General features: G+C 37.4%; 1 protein-coding gene and 1 long non-coding RNA gene across 2 annotated transcripts in view; one reads left to right on the top strand and one right to left on the bottom strand.

The window, feature by feature from the left end:
* The first annotated feature begins 14,573 nt into the window (after positions 1–14,573).
* The window catches only part of LOC121029564 (cysteine-rich secretory protein 2-like), a 26,548-nt gene continuing 13,677 nt past the window's right edge, over positions 14,574–27,444 (top strand). The window contains exons 1-2 of the mRNA XM_040473740.1: positions 14,574–14,632; positions 24,670–24,740. Of these exons, the coding sequence (XP_040329674.1) occupies positions 14,605–14,632; positions 24,670–24,740 (99 nt within the window). The 5' untranslated portion in view covers positions 14,574–14,604. The remainder of the gene's footprint in view (positions 14,633–24,669; positions 24,741–27,444) is intronic.
* The window catches only part of LOC121029566 (uncharacterized), a 24,661-nt gene continuing 21,870 nt past the window's right edge, over positions 24,654–27,444 (bottom strand). Inside the window, exon 2 of the long non-coding RNA XR_005789772.1 lies at positions 24,654–24,726. This is a non-coding gene — a long non-coding RNA (uncharacterized LOC121029566). The remainder of the gene's footprint in view (positions 24,727–27,444) is intronic.

Here is a 27,444-nt window from a genome sequence, read left to right as displayed (position 1 = left end):
CTGTAAAAGGACAGGAAGAACTGTGTGTTTACTCATGCTAAGGGGACTGGGTTATAACTCACATGATGGTTAATGTCCTTTCACTGAAATATTATGGTTTTACTTCAGTTCTGATATATTTCAGTAAGAACCTTATTCTTTTGTAACTTACAGTTGCAAAACAAACCCAGAATCAGTTAGATAAATCCATTCCAGTAATTCCTGTTTAGGACTGACTGGAAACTCAGAAGAAAGGTGCCAAAGATAGAGGCATCTGAGGGGCTTGATCACTTAAGCGTCTGACTCTTGATTTTGGCTCAGGTCATGATCTCGCCGTTCGTGAGTTCGAGCCCCACGTTGGGCTCTGCACTGAAGATGTGGAGTCTGTGTGGGATTCTCTCTCTCCCTCTCTCTCTGCCCCAGCTCAGTCTCTCTCTCTCTCAAAATAAATAAATAAACTTAAAAAAAAAGTGCCAAAGATCAAGTCACATTCACCCAAAGGTCTAAAGATGAAAAATAATTGAATATTAAAATAATTATGGGGTGCCTGGGTGGCTCAGTCGGTTGAGCGTCCGGCTTCGGCTCAGGTCATGATCTCACAGTCTGTGGGTTCGAGCCCCGCGTGGGGCTCTGTGCTGACAGCTCAGAGCCTGGAGCCTGCTTCGGATTCTATGTCCCCCCTCTCTCTCTGCCCCTCACCCACTCATGGTCTGTCTCTGTCTCAGAAATATATATATATATATATATATATATATATATATATATATATATATTATATTATATTATATACATAATTAAAGAAGAACCCTCCTTTCATGCAATCAATGATGGAAGTCCTGAAAAATTAACTACAGATAAAATAGTCACATATTTTGTGCTTTTAGTGTTTTCTCCAGAGGAAAAAAAGTGTTTACTAAACATGTAAAATTATGCTAATAACAAAGATGACAGTAACCACATTGGCAGCTTTCATGCCTTAAGCAATGTTCTGAAAAAGCTTTACATATATAAACTAATTGAATTCTCACAACCATTCATGAAATGTATACATAATTAACCCTGGTTTTACAAAGAAAACTAAAGCATAGATTTAGCACTTGGTGATTCAACCAAGTAGAGGCAATACCAGAGCTGCACAAAGGGCTGAACACAGGGTTTTCTGCTGTAGGAAAGGTATTTGAATATCTGTGGAAGTGTTCAACTTGTGATAATTGCCATTCACCTAATGTTGCTGATATTTCACCTACAAATCTCACAGTTTAAGTCAGGGGACTCCAACATGTCATGGAAGACAGATCATTAAATTTGGAGATGAGAGTATAGTTTCATTTCCAGCTTTTCCTATTGATTACTCTATGATCTTGAGATTTTATTTAACTTTTCCAAGTACCATTCTTTCGAAATGGAGAGAACAACACTTCTCCATCACAGCTGTTCAGAAATTCAAATGATGTATGTGAGGTGCTTTGTGAGCTTCAAAGTGCTACACAAATGTGGAAAATCAATATCTATTTCTGGCCTTCTCATCTCATTCATACATTTCTGGTACTTTCAGCGTCTTTTCATTTTCTCAGATATGTCATTTATAATATCAGATTTGTCCAGTCACTTATCTAACTAATTTGTATTGAGCCTGTATGTGCAGAACACTCTAGGGGAATCAGGAAAGCCTTTTTAAAAACTAATATTTGGGCTAACATCTGAAAGATGAGAAAGCTAGTCATGAATCTATGAGGGTATAGGTTCAGGCTAGAACCACCCAGGCAAAGATCCCAGAAGGCGTAAGGTTTCTAGAGTGGAAATGAGCTTTCACCCAGAAGTGTTGGCAGGGCCATGTGGCTGGAGCATCATCAGGGAGAGGGAATGTGATTTCCATGGGAAGCACAATGTATTAGTAGAAGAGAACCCTTCTGAGTTTGGGGTTAATGGAGGAAAAGTCTAAAAGCAAAACAAAGCAAAACAGATTAGGCAATGAAATGAAAAGGAGCACTGGGTGAATTAAAAGTTGGCTCAGAACTAATCTTGAGAACCATGCATATGAAAGTAGTGTCCTACTCAAATGTTTTCCTAGGCTGAGGGTGGAGATGGAGGCAGTTATCCCTGAAGCAGTAAAATCACATGGATAAAGAATCACGAAGTGATGGAAACCCAACTCAAGACAAAGGGAAATTTAGAAAACTGGAGAACAGCATGTGGTAATTATATCTAAAATCTTGTCCAACAGGCAGAAGAGAATTTCCCCTACCCCTTGTAAGATGGAAATTTGCCTAGGACAGTATCACTTGAGTAAATAGTGTAATCTGACACCACACAAAGGGAGTAGCACTAATTATTCATATGAATAAACCTGTAATTATAAATTGTTTCCAATTCCAAGACAGGGATCCCAAGGTCATAAAAACTTTTGTTTGTGCTTAGGATTAAAATGAAATGAACCTAGGTCATTACAATCTTGTGTAACTTGGTAGAAATAATAAAATTTTAGCTAGAATTTAGCCTAATCAAGGCTGGATTGCTTTCACTCTGTGAGTATTCAGGAGATAACCAACGACCTGAAAAAGGTAGAAATAATAATATAGGCAGCTGCAATTAATCTATAAGCCTCATATTAAAGGCAGATGAGGCAGGGGCACCTGGGTGGCTCCGTCGGTAAAGTGTCTGACTCTGGTCATGATCTTACAGGTATGAGATGGAGCTCCTCCTCCCACCCCAGATAGGGCTCCACACTAGGGGTGGAGCCTGCTTGAGATTCTCTCTCTCCCTCTTCCTCTGTTGTTTCCCCCTTGCAGTCGCTCTCTCTCAAAAAATAAAACAAAATAAAATTTTAAAAAGTTAAAAAAAAGGCAGATAAGGTGTTTTCCTGAATGAGAGGCAAGAAATACAGTTTCACATACAGTCATAAGAATTGGAGTCTATGGAGTCATAGATGATCTTTGAACACCATTGCATTATTGAAAGTAACATAAAAAGGTCACATGCCAAAGAGCAAGGAACTGGTGCCAGGTGTAGCAAACCCACATAAATCACTAAATGGATTTCTTTATTCCTTGGACCTTAATTTAGGGGGTGATTAACATTGGACAAAGAGCCACTTGCTTAGGGAACAATGAACCAGAAGGCCCAAGCAGCCACTAGTTGACCTTTGAGGGAATATAATGAGCTCAGGGAAAGTACATGCACAGACAGATTAGTTAATGCCTAACACGGATTTGCATCCTTCTGGAACACAGATGATGACATTGTATGCAGTTGGAAACAAGCCCCAGAGAAGAACAAACTTTCAATTGTTACAAACGCAAGTCTATTGTAAGAAGAGAAAGCTTTAGATTTACTGGTTCCAGTAGTGTGGCTCTTAACTCCTCAAACTGTCTTGCAATGTGTTGGGAGAATTCTCTTCCTTCTCTATTATTCATTTACTAACCAAGTGTTACCATTCTCCACTCACCTATGCCCTCATTTCTCTTCCTGTGCCTTTGCTTTTTTTTTTTTTTTTTTGCCTTATTGGGAATGTGAATCACCCTCATCTATCTCCAAGCCACTGTGTCCCTTACTCCTTCAAAGTTGAGCTCCAGATGTATCGCGTTCATGAACACCTGACCAACTAATCTTAACTTTAAAAAATGTATGTATCCCTTCAAATGAGCACTTTATCCTTATTCTTTGTGACATGTCAATATATGTTGACATATACTCCATGCAGGAAAAGTGCTAAGAACTGGGGATAAATATATACAAAAATCCAAGGGTCAAGAATATTACTGTTTAGAAGGGAAATGAACATGTACATAAAAGGCCACATTTAAAAATTACTGAGTTATTGTACAAGAGATATGTACAAAATAAAATATGAGCATAAGAAACATATTCAAATATACCTTCAGGACCTAAGGAAAACCATCATGAAAAAAATATGATGAATCATGGGAATCTACCCCCAAAACCAAGAGCACACTGTTTACACTGTGTGTTAGCTAACTTGACAATAAATTATATTTAAATATATATGTGTATATGTATATTAATTTTATTTTATTTTATTTATTATATTTTTATAAGGAGCACATGAGTGAGTGAGGGTCAGAGAGAAAGGGAGAGAGAGAATCCCATGAGGGACAAAGAGAGAGAGAGAGAGAGAGAGAGAGAGAGAATCCCAAACAGGGATCCATGAGCTCACCCAATGTGGGGCTCAAACTCATGAACCATGAGACCATGACCTGAGCCAAAGTCAGATGCATAACAGTCTGAGCCACCCAGGCACCCTAATAATATATATTAAGTTGAAATACAAACAATAAGTGAGATTTCAGGATGAAGGAAAGTAAGGAAAGCAGGTGCACAAGTGTGAAGACAAGGGAGGAGATGTGGTTTTTCAGATCAGGAAAGCAGAAGGAGAGACCATGGAGCACATGGTATGGAGGAGCCAAATCATGAAGAACTGCACACCATGGAAAGGAAATTATTCTAAGTGGAACACACAAATGCTTACCTATTAGAGCTCTTTCAAGACATAGCAGGGGAGCTGGGTCCTGGAGGACACTGCCATGCTAGCCCTAGCCTTGTTTGTCACCAGATTGTGGGAATGTCCCTGTGGGCTGTGAAGGCAGAGGCTGAGGTGGTTCTGCAGCAAGGCAAGAAGCACTTGAGAGGGTAAGAGCAGTGGCAGTTTGATACCTGGTGTTTTTTTTAATTTTTTAAATATTTATTTTTGAGAGAGAAAGAGCATGAGTGAGAAAGGAGCAGAGAGAGCGAGGGAGACACAGAATCCGAAGCAGGCTCCAGGCTCTGAGCTCTCAGCACAGAGCCCAAAGTGGGGCTCGAACTGGGGATAGGTGAGATTACCACCTGAGCCAAAGTTGGATGCTCAACTGACTGAGGCACCCAGGTGCTGCTTCTACCTGGTATTTTTAGGCACTGGTTTGCTCTGGCTAAATAACTATTCTTTTTACCACTGTGTATTTCCTTGTTCAAATCAATATTATTATGGCATGTATTTTATTGCTTATTCTGTTTATTATTATAGTTTAAATCATATAGAAACATTAACAAACTTCAAGCATGATAATACAATGATAATTTATGCATCATTACTCTGGCATCAGCTGGGGAGAAATAATGGAATAACAAAAGCATGGAGAACAAGAGCAGTTAAAATCTAGACGATAAATGATGAGGGCTCCATCTAGAACAATGGTGCTGCAAATGTAACAGATGAGCTGGTAGAAGCAATAACTTGAACTGATACTCTGCTGTTCTAATTGGATATGAGTAGGGATAATATGGAGACGACAGTCTGGGATACATTTCAAGACTTTTAGTCTGTCCTGGATTTTATATTCAAAACATGTGCCTTAGTATTCAGCTCTTCCTAGAACAATAATACTTCTTGGTCTAGGAAGTCCCTGATATACATACACTAGCCTTAACAATAATTTTAAATAGTGTCCTCTTTCAACTTCAGACGATCATAAATTAGGTGGTCATTTTAGCCAGCTTTAGAAAACTTTTCAAGTGACCCCACACATGTATGGCTATTAGAAGAGTTTCCCAAATGTAAGAATCACCTAGGAAGCCTATCAAAATGCTGAAATCTGAGCTCCACTTTCAGTAATTCTGATTCTGTATGTTCAGGATGAAATAAAGCAAGACAAAACATAAAACAATACAGAAATCTATAAGCTTTTTTTAAATCAAGTACCTTTGTTAATTTTGATTATATCATTAGGAATACTATATGAATATGTCCAAATGAATTGTCTACTATCTCTTCTCTTTCTCTCCACAGAAGACAGAACAAATTATACATACAATAGGTGCTCACTAAATCATATATTGCTTCTTTCTTAAAGTTTATTTATTTACTTTGAAAGAGAGAGAGAGCATGCACACGTGGGGTAGGGGTAGAAAGAGAGAGTGAGAGAGAGAGAATCCCAAGCAGGTTCCAGGCTGTCAGCCCGGAGCCAACATGGGGCTTGACCCCATGAACCAGAGGTCCACCTCACCAACTGTGAGATCATGACCTTGGTCCAAATCAAGAGTCGGACACTTTCCCAACTAAGCCACCCAGGTGTCCCTCATATATTGCTTTTATTGCTCAAGTATATGTGTGTATATTGAGCAAAATAACCTAGAATTGAATAAATAGCCCTGAGTGTCCCTAGTGAAAACTACTATGACCTTACCAACCATATAATGCCACATAGAAAACCTCAAGAACATTGTAATCATTCTCTTCTTATAGCTTGAGAAGATAAATAAGGACAATAGAAAGAATGACAAGATGGGGTGGGGGAAGCTCTAAGAGATGAAGAGATTTAATGGAGAACTTGGGAACTGTAGGAAATTCTACATACATTTATTTTTTTTTTTTTGACTTGCAGAAATTGGCTAGAAAACAAAATTCTCCTTGGGGAAGTATTTGAAGTTATTTTCATGTAATTGTTATAGAAATCCACATGGCTATGATTGTTCATTATTCTGCATGAATAAGCACTACCTGTGCTGACTAAATGGATTGGGACCAGTGGAAATAACACAAGGTGTCTGGTCACCTGAGAGCATTCTGAATATGACCACTCTTCCCCAGGAGATGTAATGAAGTGATTTGCATCAGAGTCAAAGGAGCCAGACAGGGAAAAAGCAGAACATAGACTGTCAGCGACTGAAATCACAGAAGAGCCTCTATTGGCAGTGAGGCAGTCTCGGAGTTTTAAATAAAGTTCGAGAGGCTCCTGAGAGCTATTACTTATTGCAGTCTAAAGCTCTCTATCCTAACTTAGCATTCCACTTAGAATGACTTGGATTTAACTGCATCTGATAAGGCTAAGTAGAGGATAAATGTGGAGCCTTTCAGGCAGGAGTAGCTGAAAGGCCAAACACTGTCATGTTAGGACTCCATCCATTTTAATATAAATAAAAAGACTCACCTGCAGACAAAAGATCACTCTCCCCATAGGGTTTGCCATTCTACTTTTAGAGAAAAAATTAATTATCTGTAATTTTTATTCCTATGGAATCGTTTCTTACTAGGTAACACTGCTCAGTGGCACCTATCTTTTCTGATTTGAAATCATAATTTTATCAAATACCTACTTTCACACATCTTTTTTCTTAGTGTGATAACCTGTGAAATGAGGAATACTATTCATGGGGAAGTGACTTAACCAGTCAAAATCAAGAAATTAGCATGGATTTAAATCCAAAAATTTGATTCAGTCATCCCTCAATACATCTTTGACATCCATGCTCCACTAGTTTGTCCCCAATAGGATGATGGACAGTTGTGCTCTTTCTTAAGGGAATTTCAAACAAAAGGAATGTCAAGCATCAATAAGTTAATATATTAGATACACAGAGGCCCATTTAGTTTTTCTGAGCACTTCTGAAATCTCACTATCCAAAAAGTTTACTATGAAATTAGGACAATCACAAAAGTCTTTATAAATTATTTGATTACTATGACCTATGAATATTTATTAAAAGAAGTATGCCTCAGCAATGGGAAGCCCATATATGCTAGTGAAGAGGGTAGAAGATGAACAAGTTGTTTTCCTTTCCTTCCTCACTCTCTTACTCCTCCTGTACACCAGTAAGACCTTTTTTTGGTATTCAGTTTGTTTATTTCTCTTCCTCAACATCTTCTAAGACAAAGGAAAGAGTCACTATAGACGATTAGCTGCTATTTGCAACGTGTCTTTATTTATGAGATAATGCTAATTTTAAAATGCACCTAAGTCTATGGCCCTCAATTTTTTGGCAAGGACACAGAGATGGTCATTCATTTTCCTAAGGTCACCCTGATATTCTTTAATAGAATTGGGCCTTTAACACTTGAACTTCTGTTTAAATTATACTGATCCTTTCCCATGACATCTAAAACAAGAAACTGATCTTATGAAAAACACTGCATTCAACCAAACAAAAATGCACTTATGGAAATATTTTGTGTTCAACAAATAGCAGGCTTGGGAAAAGACAATAAAAAAGTTTATAGTATTTTGGGGATGCAAGCTGGTGCAGCCACTCTGGAAAACAGTATGGAGGTTACTCAAAAGACTAAAAATAGAATTACCCTACAACCCACAAATTGCACTACTAGGTATTTATCCAAGGGATACAGGTGTGCTGTTTTGAAGGGACACATGCACCCCCATGTTTATAGCAGCACTATCAACAATAGCCAAAGTATGGAAAGAACCCAAATGTCCATCGATGGATGAATGGATAAAGAAGATGTAGTATATATATACAATGGAGTATTACTTGGCAATCAAAAAGAATGAAATCTTGCCATTTGCAACTACGTGGATGGAACTGGAGGGTAAGATGCTAAGTGAAATTAATCAGTCAGAAAGACAAAAATCATATGACTTCACTCATATGAAGAATTTAAGAGATAAAACAGATGAACATAAGGGAAGGGAAACAAAAATAATATAAAAACAGGGAGGGGGACAAAACAGAAGAGACTCATAAATATGGAGAACAAACTGAGGGTTATGGGATGGGTTGTGGGAGGGGGGGATGGACTAAATGGGTAAGGGGCATTAAGGAATATACTCTTGAAATCATTGTTTCACTATATGCCAACTAATTTGGATGTAAATTTTAAAAAATAAAAAATAAAATTAAAAAAACTTTATTTTATTTGTTATCACATATCAGGTATCATCTTAAAAGTTTTATGTTTACTATACAATTTTTAGTCATCAAAGCAAACCTATTAGATGAAGATATACATTTTACAGAAGAGAAAAGCTGAGGCTTGGAGAGGATTTCCTAAACCTGACAGTTTGCAAAGATTATGCTTTCAGCTAGTAAGCTATAGGCAGTTGGTAACTGGGAAGTGAAAGTCATAGAAAGCTGGGCCATGAGAGATCAGCTTCAAGGCAGAGATCCTATTCATCTTTGCAGTAACTAGTTAGTTTTGAGTGATCAGCACAGAAATGACAACAGGCAGCAAGCATACAGTTGTTACTATGTCTAAGATAAGAGGAGAGCTGGTCAGGGAAGGAGGGACTTATTTGACATTGCTGTTTTATTTATTTTATGTTATAGCCAATCTGGTTAGAGTATACTAGGTAAACCCAAGAAGAGAACACTAATTTTAAGAATAAATGTGGGGTACCCGGTTACTCAGTGGGTTGAGCATCTGACTCCTGATTTTGGCTCAGGTGATAATCTCATGGTCTGTGAGATCAAGGCCCATGTCTGGTTCTGTACTATGTGGAGCCTGTTTGGGATTCTCGCTCTCTCTCTCTGCCCCTCCCTTGCTTGGGCTCTCTTTCTCAAAATAAATACATAAATCTTAAAAAATTTTAATAAAAAAGAGAAGTAAGAAATGCAACATTCTCTAAACAAGATGCAGTGTTTAATAGCAATGGTCACTGAGATACTCAATTACAAGTTCCACTAAAAGTGTTGGAATGCACAAACCAAAAATATGGTGGTCCCAACCCCTGACCCTCTCCTTTTCTTGCCACATGAGTTATTTTATTTAAAAACTCAAAGAAAAAAAAAACAGTTGGAATGGAGTTAAAATATAGACATAGGAGCAAATGACTTGCCCTTTTAACATAAAGTTTGGATATGCAAATGAGAAAAAGATGAAAGATACTGATAAAGTTGGGAGGGATGCATCCTAAAGGGCCAACAATGACAATGGTGGATGTAAATACAGAAAAAGACAAACTAATCACGGCAGGTGAGGGAACAAGCGTGGTTGCAAACAACAATTTTAGAAGATTACGGTCAATTTGTCAATCCAGTATGTTTATGGTATTTTGTGACCCAAAGTCACAATATGTTTTTACATTTGTTTAACTTAATAATAGGGATGCTAATATTTGACAAGAAAAAACCTTATATATCATGGGGCATTTATGATTATGTAGTCATAACAATGAATATAAAGTTGGAGGACATCTATTAAGTGTTAATTATGAGTCAAAAATATTTTTCCTTTTTATGCCATTTTCTATACAATTACTATTGTAATTTCTCACATAACTACCTATACCTTGGTAAATCAAACCATCTTTCAAAAAATTCAAATACAATCCCACAGCTTAAAGTATTAGGGACAGGTTTCTCCAGACACAGAGGGAAAAAAAAACACATAAAATGGGAGAAAACTAACACTTTAGAAATTCTTACACATGTAATCTCATTTTATCACAACCAAATAAAATAATAATACTATTCCCATTTTGCAATGGGAAAACTTACTGATAGTGAAAACTTACAGGCAGAAAAACAATGTCTCAATATACATTGGCATAGAAATGTAACCTCTGTCCATCAGATCATAAATCTCAAGCTCTTAACAATATTCTATACCATTAAGTAGAGAGGAGAATGGGCTCTGGGTGCTTCTGGATATGGTCTTGCCCACGAACACATTCTCCCATAGAAAATGGTTGCACAGAGGACGATACCAAGGTGACTTTGTCCAAGTGGCTGATTCAGCTTATTGAGAACTCTCACCTCACATACACATAAAGTAAAATACATTTAAGGGATTAACTGGACACATGGCAGCTGAGTGTTTAACAGGGTTTTTTTTTTTTTTTAATTTACAGTACAATCTACCTTGATTTCTAAGCTCTTTTTTATAAAAAAAAATTTTTAGAGTAATATCTAATTATTTGACTTATTAATTAATTGCAATTAAATATTATATCTGTTGAGCAGGCACTATTCAGTTCTAGTATATGTTTACCACATAACTCATAAAGCCAGTACAGACATGAAAGTGAACAGAAAATACTGAATTACCACATTGTGCAATCTACATGCTAACATGAGCACCCAGAAATTCCTGCCAGTGCTATGTATGTGATTTATTAGTTTATACTCCCTCATTTATAAAAATTCAGCATTTGGAATCATTACATTTTGGAGGTAGAGAGAACCTGAAATTATTAGTCTAACTCTCTTCATTTTTGAGATATGGAAATAAGCCTGGGACAATTAGATAAAGCCTTCCACAGATGAACAGAATCAAATGATGATAATTTAGTATGTAATGTAGATCACTGTTATAATGAATTTTATACAACCAGAAAATAAAAGTTAATACCATAAGAACTTGGAACTTAAAAATACTAATGAGTTATGGGGTCTTTTGTCATTATGTTATATGCTATGTACTTCCATTTATAAATATCACTATTGAATATTTTAACTCTCTATAGTTCACAAAACTAAGCTTAGCTTTACTATTACATAAGTAATCTTGAAAAGCCTCAAGTTGCAAACAGAATAATTTGGTTAAGATTTATCCAAGTATTGGGCACCTGGGTGGCTCAGTCAGTTAAGCGTCTGACTCTTGTTTTGGCTCAGGTCATGATCTCTTGTTTCATGGGATGGATCGAGCTCCGTGTCAGACTCTGTGCTGACAGCAAGGATCCTGCCTGGGATTCTCTCTCTCCCTCTCTTGCTGCCCACTCTCTCTCTCAAAAATAAATAACCATTTAAAAAAATGAATTGTGAAAGTATTGACTGTCAAACATGTGGATAAATTATAACAGCAAAATAGCTCCAAAGAATAAATATACAAGCGCTAAATCTGAAATAGCAATTTTATTTTGATATCCACATGCACAATTTGAACAATCTTGAGAAGACATCTTGTACACAGGAAGTGTGTCTTTTCTGTCACCAGGAGGATTCCACGGGCAGGAGGCTACTCTGGGTTTAACAGTGGGAACAGATGTGCTGGCTGGGATGATTGACTCCCCATTTTTTGTGTGCCTTTCCCCTTCCCCCTCCAGCCTGGTCAGTCAGGTGTGAACCTGGGCCCTCTTACCTGGCCCAACTATGGCCAGGAGCAATGTGAGCAAAGAATTTTTCAATCCATCATCCAGGGAAATGAGAGAATGCCACCCTCTACAGGGCCCTCCTGTCAGCAGTCAGGATCCCAGTGGAGTCCATTAGTCACAGGGAGTTGCCCATTGAAACCACTGTGGGAAGGGGACCTAACAGAGAAGTGTAGACAGAACTCAGAGAGAGGTGGCTATTACAAAAGAAAGCCATCCCTGGGCCCACATGCCCTGTCATGTGACCTTGGATAAGTCCCATAACTCTGTGTGCCTTGTTTCTCATCTGCAAAATGGGGTTAACAGGAGTGCTCACCTTATGTGGTTGTGAAGAGGGCTTACTGAGTCATTCCACACACAAATTTATGACTATCACCAAAATTCTAGCTACATTTTAAACATGAAGAGGACAGTTTCAAAAGTTTGGATTTTAAATGTTTCTAGAGAAGAAAAGGGCAATCCTGTGAATTATACGAAAGTATAACCCTCCCCCAACTAACAGAGCCAAGTGGACAGATTCTCTACTTGAATCTTCCATTAAGAAAGGATCCACTTTTGGAGAAAGGGAGATTGTGAAAAGATTTAGATGATAGATTCCCAAGGCACAGGTCACAATGTACCAAGCCTGGAAGAGAAGGAAACATGGTCAATGACATGCTTTTACCATGTGTCACCCTGAACCAATCTCTTGTTTTAACATTCCAGTAACTCTTGACCTTGTTTTCCCTGAATTTAAAGGCCTACAACTTACTCTAGTATTGAGGTTATAACAAGCAACAAAGTGTAGCAAACGTCAGAGCTGACAGTGTATCTCAAATTACTTTGTCAGTCTTGACAGTGAACAAGACTGGACCCAAATAGCAAGCATCTCCATTTGTCCAGTGAGCTGCACATAATACCTGAAACCACCACCTCCCCATCAGGAATGTAGCAGAAAAGGAGAATTTTCTCAAAACCATATGCCTGGATGGGGCTGCACCACAGGGCAGGTATGGCCTGGACACTGGGGAACACTGGTATACACACCTGGTCCCGAAGCCCTGCCTTAGCTTTGGCCATCTGAGCCAGAGTACAGGATCTGAGCCATTGCTTGAGATACATTGGCTGGGGTGCGTGGGTGGCTCAGTCAGCTAAGCATCTGACTCTTGGTTTTCAGCTCAGGTCATGATCTCACGATTTGTAAGTTCGAGCCCCACGTCGGGCTCAGTGCTGACAGCCTGGAGCCTGCTTGGGATTCTCCGTCTCCCTATCCCCGGCTCGCTCAAAATAAATAAGCTTCAAAAAATTAAAATTAAAAAGATACACTGGCTGATATTCCTTCTGGGTGGGCCCCTCACATCACCACGTACTTTGTCCGGACTTCTAATATTATTTGCTAAGAAGAAATCCAGAACTGGAAAATCAGGAAATCGAGAACGAGGTTTAAAAAATGTTTTGGAGGGGCGCCTGGGTGGCTCAGTCGGTTGAGCGTCCGACTTCAGCTCAGGTCACGATCTCGCGGTCCGCGGGTTCGAGCCCCGCGTCGGGCTATGGGCTGATGGCTCAGAGCCTGGAGCCTGCTTCCGATTCTGTGTCTCCCTCTCTCTCTGCCCCTCCCCCATTCATGCTGTGTCTCTCTCTGTCTCAAAAATAAATAAACGTTAAAAAAAAAATTAAAAAATGTTTTGGAGCCAAACCCTCCTGAGGACATGCAGAGAAATGGGGACACCCGCACAACATCTACATACAACACACAGTTACAACTAAACTCATTTTTTAAAAGCAGCAAGTTTATCCAATTAGAATTAGAATGCATTTCATTATCCATTTTAAAGGACTAAAACTTTTCAAAGGAGATAAAATCATTCTGCCTTAAAATTTTTCAAGTCAGAAAACTACAAACTACATGTGACAAATTGGTTTAATGTTGACCTAGCTTCATGTTCCAGGGCCAGGCCTGACGGGCATAAATTTGCTTTAGAAGACAGTAAAATGAAGCTGTGTGAGGCACCCCCTTCATCCCTTCCTGCATTCCCTAAATCAAGTTTTCTAGGTCATTCTTTCCATTAGAGAATAGACCAAGTTCTGATATATATCCAATAAACAAATTAAACACTCTAAAAATAATTACAGTAAATCCAATATTAACTTTAGATATCCTGTACAAATCAAGTCCTGCCAATAAACTAAAGAATGACCTCCTAGCCCTCCCACTGAACAATGTTAGGTTTACTTGCAGAAATGCATGCATAAGAACATGTATCTGCATTCAGTTTATGTAAGCATTTCCCACAGTACTGGACACATCACAGCTCCCAGTAAGCAAATGTGTCAGCTTATGGACTCATCCAGCATCCTGGGAAATATCTGGAAGAAAGGCATTTGCTTTTGCAAATGTTTTTGCATTTCCCAGCTCCATAGAAGAAAAAGCTGTGCATAAGCTCTTCAACCTGCCTACCTCTGGACATATGGAAACATTAAATAACCTCCACCCAAGGTCTACAGAGAATTCACTTCTAGGAACTAAACAGGCACTGAAAATAAATGCACACCAAAGGAGACATCTAAGGACATCACCTGAGCTGAAGAAAAGCCATTCAAAAAAAAAAAAAAAAAAGCCATGTGGAGAATGACAAGACATTGCCAAAACTTCAGTTAAACAATCAGCAGTGAAATTTGAAACTATTGGTATGACAAATCCTGTTTCAGACCTGTTGACTTAGATTCACTTGCGCAACCGTAATTGGCCCAAAACAGGAAATAAGTGTAATGTATATATACTGCTCTAACCTCTTTTTCTCCACCTTCCTTCTCCCTACAGATAAAGCAGATGTTTCAGCCAGCTCTGAGAATCAGCAGTAAGTAATGTATTTATTTTAAGGTGAACATTTTATGATGCAAATACATTGATGCTTTTTCAGTGGCAAATCATATATTGTAAAAGAATCTATGATTTTTCAAAACTTAATCACTTTTATTGAGAGTAATGGGCTTAATTTTTATACTCTTTCTTAAGCTGAGAAAATACTATGTAGCTCTATTATTCCAAAAGCACTTTTAGCGAATTTAATATTTAAATTAAATTTTACTTTTCATTCTAAAATAGGTAATATAATTTCCACGTTTATGACTTTTGGAAACAATTATACCAGAACTTCCTTTCAAGGAAAAATGAATAAAGAGATATGTGTCACATACTTCCATATTAATAATTTCACTCATATCCACATATATAGCTATGTCATTGATACAGACTATATTAAAGTAAGGATCAGAAGCTATTGCTAATAATTTTAAATCTATCAAAACAAAATTATAGCACTGAAATAGAGATAAAAAAAAATATCCTGAATGATTATCAGCATAACATACAATTTCCCTCGTGAAATTCCCTCAAATCAAAAAGAAAACAAAAGACTTATAAGTTTTCTGATCAAAAGTTAATCTACATAAGCAAATATAGTATCTGCTCTGTATATTTTATATAAGAAAGCAGTTTCAACAAAGAACTTTTTCTGGCAAATAAGAAATGGTACCTAATTACAACATTTAAGGAGTTATTTATCCTGCAGAGCTAAGATTTTATTTGCAAAAATATTTTATTAATGTTCTCCTCTATGGCTAAACTGCCATCCAGGGAGTTTAGGAAGGATTTATACTGTTGCCAGAGAAGATCCGGTGTTGCGTCTTTTGTCAATTAAAACCAAAATCTACACCTGCTTCTGTGTGACTCACCTTCTGGAGGAGCATCAAAGGAAATTAAACCGATGACAAGTTGCAAATGCAGGAACTACTCTATAATGACGTGTCGTGAGGTCATTTGGAACTCCTGAATAGAGCTCAGGCTTGTAAGAGGAAGAGGCAAATTAGGAGGAAGGGTGTCAGACCTCTAAAGTAATGTCTAAATCAGATAGTGCTAATAATTCCAGTGATGCTGTTTAGTAAATTCAAGTAAGGGAAAGGAAAAAATGTGGAAAAGAAAAAAAAAAACTTGCTTTTGGGAACTGTCAAGGCAGCTACTGTTATTTAGGTATCTTTGCAGATTTCCTAGATGATGATGTCTAGAAGTTTGGCAAACTTTTTACGGTGTCATAGGCTGCTTTCTGTAGTGCAGACAAGTGGCTGAGATAAAGAAAGTGACCAGAATGAAGATTAAATGTGACATCTAAAGTTCAAAAAGATTGCATAAAATACTTTCCTGTGCTGTGAATGGTATGCAGATGTGTCTGTACCCACAAAGCACACATTATACATACGTGTGTTGATGCTTTTAATGACATTTTTTTCTGGTCTAAATGTTTGAAACGTTTTCATCCCCTCCTTTCAGGAGCTAGGGCTTTGAGGCCAAACTGTCTGCACTTACCCTCTGGTTCTTTTGCATGCAAGCATATGGCATTTCATTATTAAATCTCTGATCCTGGGACTGAAGATCTGTAAACTAGGGTATTGAGTCATGTAATCTACTATCTAGACTGTTAGGAGTTTTAACGGGCCCATAAAGAGTGGCACAGTGCTTCACACAAAACACAGGTCACCATATAATGGCATGATCCTATAGTTCACTTAAGGCAAAGGGATATGGTCCTGAAAACATGCATGTAAAACATTTCATCTATTTATAAATTTAATCCTTCTGTATTTCCTTTCATAGGTAATGATTAATAAGGATCTGGTTTTTTTGCTTCTTTAAAATTTTCCCCATATAGCAAGGTAATTTCCCCAAAGTCACATGCTAGATAATCTGTTCTTCCTCTAATGCTTTTCTATGCTACCTTGTTTTGTCTGTCTCTTAAATTTTCTATTCACTTTCATTGGCCCATTTTTCTCTTCCTAATACAACATCCAAATTTTGTCAAAACAAGTTTGGAGCCTATTTTAATAACTAATATGAAAAGATTACCAAATTAATTCTTCTTATTAAAAAGTATATTCAGTTATTCATAGGCCAATTCTAATGAATTTTTACTAGGATTACAAAGAATTTTCATATTAATTTAATTAGGATTGATAACTTTATTATATTAACACATCCTATAATAGAATGAAAATCTCTTAATTTATGCATATCTTCTTTTGTGTCCTTTACTAGAGTTTAAAAGTAGTCTCCAAACATTTTTTTTCTAATTCTTGGTTATATCGTAAATAAGCTTTATATTTTTTGTACTATTTTTTTTAAGTTTATTTATTTATTTTGAGGTGAGAGAGAACACGAGCAGGGGAGGGGCAGGTAGAGAGTGAGAGAGAGAATTCCAAGCCAGCTCCACACTGTCAGTGAAGAGCCCCATGTGGGACTTGGTCTCATGAACTGTGAGACCATGGCCTAAACCAAAGCTGGACACTTAACGGACTGAGCCACCCAGGAGCCCCTATTTTTCGTGCTATGAGTTGTATATTTCTTTTTAATCTTATTTTCTAGTTGAGTGTTGCTAGTTTATGGCAATGGTATTTTTTTTTTCAACGTTTATTTATTTTTGGGACAGAGAGAGACAGAGCATGAATGGGGGAGGGGCAGAGAGAGAGGGAGACACAGAATCGGAAACAGGCTCCAGGCTCGGAGCCATCAGCCCAGAGCCCGACGCGGGGCTTGAACTCACGGACCGCGAGATCGTGACCTGGCTGAAGTCGGACGCTTAACCGACTGCGCCACCCAGGCGCCCCGGCAATGGTATTTTTTATAGCTTGACTATTACATCTTACAAACTTTTCATTATGGTGCATTCTCCAGATAATTGGCCATATCATTTAAAAATAACACTAATATTACCTCTTCCTTTCAAGACTTACAAATATGTACTTTTTTTCTTATGACTTTGATACAGACCTCTCTAATATGATGTTGAACAATACCAATGACATTAGTCATTCCTTTTTTGTTGTTGTTGTTCTCAATATTAAATGAATGCACCTAGAGTTTCTCCAATAACTACAATATTTGCTAGAGATATTTAGCAATATTTCCATTACCAAATTCATAATCTCTCATCTTTGTTCTTATTTTTAACTATAACTAGGGGTTGAATTTAATAACATATTTTGCCACATGATTTTTCTTTAGTCCATTAATGTGATGAATTTGACCAATATATTTTCTAATTTTGAATTATTCTTACAGTCCTGATATAAAACTTACTTGATCATGGATTTTTTTGAAATTTGTTTTTATTTGAGTATAGTTGATACACAATGTTATATTAGTCTCAGATGTACAACTTAATGATTTGACAAGATTACATATTATATTATGTTTACCTCAAGTATAAGCTACCATGTGTCCCATTACATCACTCTTACAGTATCACTATTTTCCTTATGCTTTGCTTTTTATTCCCATGACTTACTCATTCTGTAACAAGAGACCTGTATTTCCCTCTCCCCTTCACCCATTTTGCCCCCTCTGCATCCCTTCCCTTTGGCAACCATCAGTTTGTTCTCTATATTTATAGTTCTGATTTTGCTGTTTGTTTCTTCTTCTTCGTCTTCTTCTTTTAAATTCCATTTATGAGTAGACTGTCTCCCTCAGTCTGACTTATTTCACTTAGTATAGTACTGTCTAGATGCATCCATGTTGTCTCAAATGGCACCAGATTTTCTCACTATATCATTTCTTCCATCATTCCTCCAGAGTTCATGTCAGGGTGATAATACAAAGCCTGCCTATTTTTACAGCCTAACTAGAATAGAAGCCTAAATGCTTACTTTATTTATTTATTCATTCATTCATTCATACATACATACATAATTTTATTTTATTTTAAAAAAATTAAAAAAAAATTTTTTTTTCAACATTTATTTATTTTTGGGACAGAGAGAGACAGAGCATGAATGGGGGAGGGGCAGAGAGAGAGGGAGACACAGAATCGGAAACAGGCTCCAGGCTCCGAGCCATCAGCCCAGAGCCTGACGCAGGGCTCGAACTCACAGACCGCGAGATCGTGACCTGGCTGAAGTTGGACGCTTAACCAACTGCGCCACCCAGGCGCCCCTAAAAAAATTTTTTAATTGTCTTGAGAGAGAGAGAATGCATGTGTGAATGGGGGAGGGACAGAGAAGGAAGGAGACAGAATCCCAAGCAGGCTCTGCACTGTCAGCTCAGAGCACAATGCAGGGCTCCAACTCACAAACCGTGAGACTGTGACCTGAGTTGAAGTCAGACACTTAATCTACTGAGCCACCCAATTGACCCTATACATAATTTTAGGGAGAAATAGAATGCCAGTGGGGGAGAGGTGCATAGAAAGAGAGAGCTAGAGAGAGAGAGAGAGAGAGAGAGAGAGAGAGAGAGAGAGAATCCTAAGCAGGCTCCAGGCTCCATGCTCAGGAAGAAGCCTGATACAGGGCTCAATCCCACATGACCTGAGCCAAAATCAAGAGTCAGACGCTCAATCTACTGAGCCACGCAGGCACCCTGAAAAGCTTGCTTGTTAAATCAACCTTTTATGAATTCTTCTCTTAGGAACTAAACAAATTCTCCCTAGTGTCTAATTTGAAAATCCTTATTTCCATAAAATGGACTTTTAAGGCAAGGTATGGCTATATAATTTTTGTAAGTTTATGTTTTTCGTTAATTAGTAAGCAGTGATATCATGTCATTAGAGAAAACAACTTATTTTTTTCAAGTGAGTATTTCAAACTTAGGGGTGCTCCTAACACCAATGTAAAGAAGAAGCTATATGCTATAATTTAATTATGTATATAAATTTATGCTTTAGAAAGACACAATTTGCTCCGCTGCATATAGTTAGCAGTAAATCATCAACACTTGGATTTGTAAATCTTTGAATCCCTTTGACTTTTCCCTAGTCACACTCTTGAGAAATTACTAATCTCTTGAAAAGGAAAATTATGAATGGCAGAGCAGAAAACTGTATAAGAAGAGAGACTTGGTGAATTGCATGTAGCAAAATAACTTTTTTTTTTAATTTTTTTTTTCCAACGTTTATTTATTTTTGGGACAGAGAGAGACAGAGCATGAACGGGGGAGGGGCAGAGAGAGAGGGAGACACAGAATCGGAAACAGGCTCCAGGCTCTGAGCCATCAGCCCAGAGCCCGACTCGGGGCTCGAACTCACGGACCGCGAGATCGTGACCTGGCTGAGGTCGGACGCTTAACCGACTGCGCCACCCAGGCGCCCTGCAAAATAACTCTTTTGAGGGCAACGATTTAGAAAGAATCTAAAGTTTGTTCCCAAGGAAATAGTCGAGGAGATATATCATGACGCACATTTAAAAATTGTCTATATGCAAGTGAATAACAAGAAGACTCTATTACTTTCCTAATTTTTTTAAAAATCTTTGCTTACTTTTGAGAGAAAGAGAGAGACAGAGTGTGAGCGGGGGAGGGGCAGGGAGAGAGGGAGACACAGATTCTTGAAGCAGGTTCCAGGCTTTAAACTGATAGCATAGAGCCCAAAGCATGGCTGAAACTCACAGATAGTGAAATCATGACCTGAGCCAAAGTCAGAGGCTTAACTGACTGATCCACCTAGGCACCCCTCCTAATTCTTTCTAATGTTTTCTGTATGACTCTACCAAATGGAAATGCAAATAAAACGTATCCTATCTGCACCTGCTATTTAGGGAGGCCCTGGGGGCAAGAGGTGAGGTGGAGCTAAATGCATTGGTCTTACAATATATCTGAATATCTGAATACAAAACATCTGAAATATTTATTTCCAGAGCCTTGCTCTATGCTAGATTCTTCCCTTTCCTTCTCCAAAAGTCCCAAAATGGGTCTAGGCAAAAGACAATAAAACTTTACCTTTCACTTTTGCACACATGGGAAAGTCCAACCAGCTCACACTGTGGGCATTAGAATTATGGGCTCCCCTAACAATATGCTAAGACAGGGCTGGCAAGAATCCTGTCCTTTTTCCTTGACCATGCTCAACAATATCTAGCATGCTATCATGGATAGAATGTGGAATAACTGATTGCCATTGACTTGGAAAAAAAAGGGAGGGTCTATTTTCCTCTTTTGCTTTCAAATTTTCTAGGAGGCCCACCTGAGGCCATGACAAAGGGATGTGCATGGCCCAAGGACACTAGTGTAAGAGTGAGTCCCCTGGAGACTTTGTAAGCTTCTGCAGCTCCCTCTCTGACCAAATACAGAGTGAACCATCTTTTGCCATAGCTACTCACAATGTAGATATGGGGGGGAAGTCAAATGTAAAGAAATTGAGAGAAAATAGAATATTAATATAAATCAGAAAAACTGAATAAAATACAAATTGACTGGGTGGGCTTTAAATGTTCCCATCCAGAGACAAGATCGGTGTTTTTGGAGTTAGCCTGTGAGTTTCTTTGGAAAGAACTTAGAAATGTTCACATTCTTGAAGGATATGGTTAAAATTCAGGTTAAGAATTAACATGACCAAAGACATAAAGGGCATATGATCAAAGGATAATGAGGTATAAACAAGGAACCCCTCATAAGGAGAGTTATGAGAAAAAGATTATCTAATGAATAATGTACCTACCAGGTTGGGTTCCCCAGGTAATGGTAACAAAATCTGAGACACAGGAGGTCAAAAAATACATTTGGGATCAATTCCCTATGAAGGGAGGGAAGGGAAGCAAGATTGCTCCAAGATAGAGGTCAAACTGTGGTGTAGTCTAATCGGAGGCTTCAGCCAATCAATTGAAGTGCCAACAAGCTGAGAGATTTCTGCTGGGTACACCTCCACCTGAGGGCACAGGCATCCTTTACTCTAACATTACTTATCTCCCTATTAACAAGAACCATATGAAGTGATCCTATGTCACCATAGTCCAGCTTGAAAAAGATTTTCAATTTCATATAACTAGTTACAACAGGATTAATGACAATAAACCCCAGACTTCTTAACATCTATTGTGCACCCTTTCCATTATCACAATACCAGGTGCAAACTTTAGGTGTTCAGGTTTGTTCAATAGGGACCAGGTATCTCCGAGAAATGAACAATGTTTTTTTGGACACTAAGTTTATGTATTTGCTTTATACAGAATTTAAGTTAATTTTTCTTTCCATAATCTTTCTTTTCTGTCTTCAAATTTTCATTTTATTCTCCTACCTCTTCCTCTGTTCCACCTAATAATTACGGTATAAGCAAAATCAACTTTTTCTTACTTCTGTAAGTGATATTTTAATGGGATAGAAGAGTTTACATTTCCAAAAATCTGTAGGAACACCTGCATAATTTGTATCCCTCATAGAACTCTCTTGCAGGAATATGCTGCTAATTTTATGATTTTCATTCTAATTCTCTCCCTTCCTGTTCTAAGTATTTAAAAAATATTATTAAATAAATACTTCATTAAATAAAAAAAATACTTCATTAAAATGCCAACAAACTTCTCCATTATTTTAACAAAGTTACATATCTAAAGCTTATCATAATGAGGCATATTTTCAACACGAGATGCATATCCTAAGAAAATTACTTGAGCTCTTTAAGTTTTAGGAGTTTTATTTCACATTTGAGGGAAAATAGTAGAGGATCAACTTGTTAATATTGTGTATTTTTTTTTCTAATCTTTCAAATGTGTTTAGTAATCTACCAGCTATTTAACAGCCAGGAAAAGCTTTATAGTAATGCACGAATATTTTTTGTCAAGGCAGAAGATTCATTAAATGCTTTCATTCTTACCAGGAACCCCAGGCCTCCAAAAAGTATAATACAGTTTAGTGGGAAATAGATATTGAGGCTAAAAGAAATCTTGGGTTCTGTCCCAGCTACACTCCAACTGGCAATGGTGCTGTTGGGAGGTCACTTATACTTCTGTGCCTCTGTTCTCTTACATGATTGTCATAATGCCTAAACTGTTAGCTACACCAGGTTGCTAACAACTAATAGGCTTGAAAAGAACTAACAACTAATAGGCTTGACAAAGTCAGACACACTTTCCAAAGAGTTAATAATCTTCTTCTTTTTCTAATTACAGTAATTACAGTAACAGACTTATTATAGAAAATGCAAAAGAGAATGTCTCACCACGTGAAGATAAACTAATTCTCTTGTATTTCTGTTTAATCTCATTTGTTCTTTGTCTGATAATTATTTTGTGGGAGAAGGGGATGAGATCCTATTTCTGTTACTTCAGGAGAGTAATAATGTAAACATTCCCAAATCTCCCTAATATCAAGATTGTCAATATGACCATGCAATAAAATTTCTTCTCTTACCTTAAAACTACTCCAAAATACCTGTGACATGCTTTTTGTCATAGATCCATGAGCAAAGCAAGGCTCATTGAGATATGGATGCTGAATGGGAGTCAGAGGTAACCAGATCTCTCAGTGTCTTGCTCACACATGGGCACCTGAATGCAAATCTGTAGCTCCAGAAGATTTCAAATTACCATATTTTATGGACCTTCAAACTCACTCAGAAATAACCTAACCCTCAAATACCAAATATGGGAATGTGTGTGAGACTTCTTGGGCTGCCATAACAAAATACCACAGACTGGGTGGCTTCAACAACAGAAATTTGTTTTCTCACAGTTATGGAGGTTCAAAGTCTGAGACCAAGGTGACAGTATAGTCAATTTCTGGTGAGACTTCTCTTCTTGACTGGCAGACAGCCACCTTCTCACTGTGTTCTCACATAGAATCTTCTTGTATGTGTGAAGATGAGAGAGAGGAAGGGGGGGTGGGGAGAGGACTCTGGTATCTCTCCCTATATGTATGCTAACCTCATTGGATCAGGGTTCATTCTTATCACCTCATTTAATCTTAACTACTTTCTTAGAAACCCAAATACAAATATAGCCACGATGGCTTCCACATATGAATTTTGGGAGGGCACAAACATTCATCCATAACAGAAGCTAAGAATTTCCCATATACCATTTTTTAACTTTGAAGCATAAGCATTGTTTTTGTTATAACACCATCAGAGACATAACTTTTATGTCTAATATACTCCAACAAGAGAATGTATTCTAATTTTTTTGGGCATTTTATCTCCCTGCTATTGAGCATGTAGTAAATTGTAAGGTTTTTATACTTATAAATATTAATGTAATAAAAATGTATGCCTAAAGTTTTTCCAGTATACATTATTATTTCTTCAGGATTCCAAGAAGTTAAATTAGTGAGGCAAAGGATGTGAACCTATTAAGGGCATCAGTACAGATTGTAATTTAATCTTAAAAGTGAGAAATCTACCTTCTGCTTTTAGATACAGAAGGAGAATGTTGCCTTTTTTAGAATTTGAGGCATTGTAATAGTGAAAGGTTTGAATGGGAATGAATGAGGACACTGGCTACATTGGTGTAGTTGAAAGTACTAAAGAAAAGCACTTCCTTCTCAGTGGATTTACCTAGGGTTCTAGTAATGTCAAATACATGAGCCAGATTCATGGCAGGAAAGAAATGGCACATGATAACTAGTAATTTGAAGAGATCTTAATGAGGGTATATTTATGAAGGATTAAGAAGGATTTAAGGAAACCAGCAAGGACTATTCCAGTGGTATCCCAGTATTGCTAACAGTTGGGAGCTAATACTTCTCCTCAGTAGGCAATGTGAAGAAGCCATTCCTAGAATCCGAAGGGAAGAGCTACATAGACAAGACTGTGGAACTAGGGTAAAATAGGGTAGTATGTAGATGCACTTCACATTTATAGGTGTACTTCAAAGGCTTCAACCGAGTACCTCCTTTTGTTCTTTACATCCTATGAAGGGTTGCTTCTGGGTGAATCCATTATCATTCTATTGGCATCTTGTAACAAATCTTCTCTTGTTATATTATTAATGAACGTGGAATAACTGAGATCATTACATTGTTTTGTTTTGTTTTGTTTTGTTTTCCTATATTCCTCAGAAGTTCATGCACTAAACATTCTAATGCAGGTCTTTGTTCCCTTTGTGTTTTTGTTTTTGTTTTTTTTTTTCTTTTTTTCTCCCCCAGCCATGGCCTTATTCCTGGAGTTGCTGTTCCTGGCTCTTGTGTTGCTTCCATTCTTTCCTGCAAATGGACAGGTACGGTCAAGTTTAAAAATATTTTCAGAACGATTGAAGCAACTCTGAGGAATAGCAAGCTATTAGATCAGTTTGCAAAACTGAAAAGTACTGCAGTGTCTGGTACATCACAGAGTACTCATCTGTTGCTCGAGTACTTAACACAGTTAATTTTAAGGCTGTGATGACGAGCTGTAGCCTCTAGCCACGTGAGGGTATTGAACACTAGAAATACAGATGATCGGGACTGAGATCTGCATAAACACATGGAGAATTCAATACTTAGTAAAAAAAAGAGTCAAAATGTTTCATTAATAATTTTAAAATTGACTGCATGATGAAAGCATAATATTTTGAATCTATTAAATAAATATGTTATTTGATCTGTTTATTTTTTTCCTTTTCAAAGTGGCCACCCAGAAATTAATATTATGTTTGATACAGGGCACCTGGGTGGGTCAGTCAGTTAAGTGGTTGACTGCGTTTCAGCTCAGGTCATGATCTCACCACAGTTCATAAGTTCAAGCCCTGCGTTGGTCTCTGAGCTGACAGAGCAGAGCCTGCTTGGGATTTTTTGTCTCCCTCTCTCTCTGCCCCTCCTCTGCTCGCTCTCTCTCTCAACATAAACAAAAAAAAATTTTGTATAAGTTTGATACTGTAATTATATTTCTATTGACAGCAATGATCCACAGGTTTAAAAGCTGTCCAAATATCTTTTTTGATTTCCTTTTATTTAATTCATTACAATGTGATTTTCACAGAAAATTAACAATATATTTATATATTACATAATCTCACATTAGCAAAACTTCACATACTTCACCACATTTATTTTCATAGTTACTGTATGATAATAATTATACCTATTTTTAAATTTAAAAAAAGAAACTTTACTAGTGATATTAAGTATTTCGATTTTTTTCATGGTCTTACAATTAGTACGTAAAGAATAAGATGTTCTATTCCTTTAAAAAAATTTTTCATCTTCCTTTTTTTAATATAATATATTGTCAAATGTTTATTTATTTAAGAGAGAGAAAGACAGAGTATGAGCAGCCGAGAGGCAGAGAGAGGGAGACACAGAATCTGAAGAAGGTTCCAGGCTCTGAGCTGTCAGCACAGAGCCCAATGCAGGGCTCGAGCCTACAAACCGCGAGATCATGACCTGAGCCAAAGTCAGATGCTCAACTGACTGAGCCACCCAGGCACCCCTAAGCTTCTCTAATTATTTCTAATACACTGTTGCCCTTTAATAATCCTAAGAACAGGATGAATCATTCTCTTAAGTACTTAGTGTGTAGGTGCTTATACAATGTGTCTATCTTCTGATCAGAAAAAGTCTGGATGTGAAGTTTGGTCACTGCTGTCTGTGCATTCTTTGTTAACTCTGATTTTACGAGAACAGCTAGGGATCCTCAGATCAAAGAGTTCAGACACTAGGTCAAAACTCACACGGCATTCAGAAATACAGTCATTATATTACCACAATTAATTTTCAGTCTGAAGATAATTTGCTCATCACCTCGGTCTTCAGTCAAAAAGTTTGCTTTCTCCCCAGTCTCTTTCCTAAAGATTTTTTCATGGTCCTTACTGCTCCTCTGTTATCTCTCTGGTCCATCTCCTGGTCTTCATTTTTGAAATTATTTAAAGGAGAGAGATTTTGCTTTTTTGTACCACTAACCGTTAGCTAATCAGATTCTCTACGTACTTTCTGCCCCTTCTCAAGAATGCTAGAAAACACTTATCATCCTTTATAACCCCAATCCAGACCATCTTTTACAAAGTTTTCCTAGCCTCAATCAAGAATTCACCCTTTGTTTTTTTGTATATCTAGCAGAATCCACCTATCATTTTAGTTACAATGTAACTGATTTATATGTAATTATTTTATTATTTATGTCATATAGTCTATCGAAATAAACTTTTTAAGGATCAATAGATAGATACCATGTTAGATCTATTTTATGTTCAACACTCTTCATATTTCCTGTTACCTAATAAAAGCTCTCTTGAAACTCATTTAAAAACAATAACGACAAAGACACGTCTTCAGTAGGATTTATATCTATACAAAGCAATATAGGATATGAAGGAGGAAATAATGACTTCTTTCGCAGGGGCCAAATTTTTATGTATTTTGAAATGAAATTCTCTTAAGCAGGTTTTTGAGGGTCAATAGGAAATATCCAAGGTATTTTGAAATGAAATTCTCTTAAGCAGGTTTTTGAGGGTCAATAGGAAATATCCAAGGATGTTATTTTATGCTTTAGTGTAAAGCAGAGGTTGGTCACTGTTAATATTTCACATGCACATCCTTTCTAGCTTAGGAGTTAGTAGCTGCGAATGTGCCACATCTGTGGGTACAATGGCATTCACTACTGGTTCCTGCCTTAGGAACATACAAGCAAGCAGGGGAAATGGATGCCTAAATAAATAGTGGTGATAAACATGGCTAAACCTAAACTTACATTATTTGGAGGGCTTTGAGGGAACTCATTATTGGGGTAGGAGAGAATAACTTATCCCAGTGTGTCAGGTAAAAATCAACAAAGGGCCCTGTCTGTTTAGACTTTGACTTCAAACTCTTGCTCATATTCATGCAACAAAACACTCATGTATTAATTTAAGTCATCAATTATCTTAACCTGTGGGAACAACTCACCTACCCTAGGCTAGACACAACCCCACACACACATACACACGTACAATGATAAAATATACCAAA

This window comes from Herpailurus yagouaroundi, unplaced genomic scaffold (genome assembly GCF_014898765.1).
Source record: "Herpailurus yagouaroundi ecotype Mexico unplaced genomic scaffold, PumYag 139, whole genome shotgun sequence".
NCBI lineage: Eukaryota > Metazoa > Chordata > Mammalia > Carnivora > Felidae > Herpailurus > Herpailurus yagouaroundi.
The sequence above is the reverse complement of the archived record's forward strand: the minus strand, read 5'-3'. Positions and strand labels throughout refer to the sequence as shown.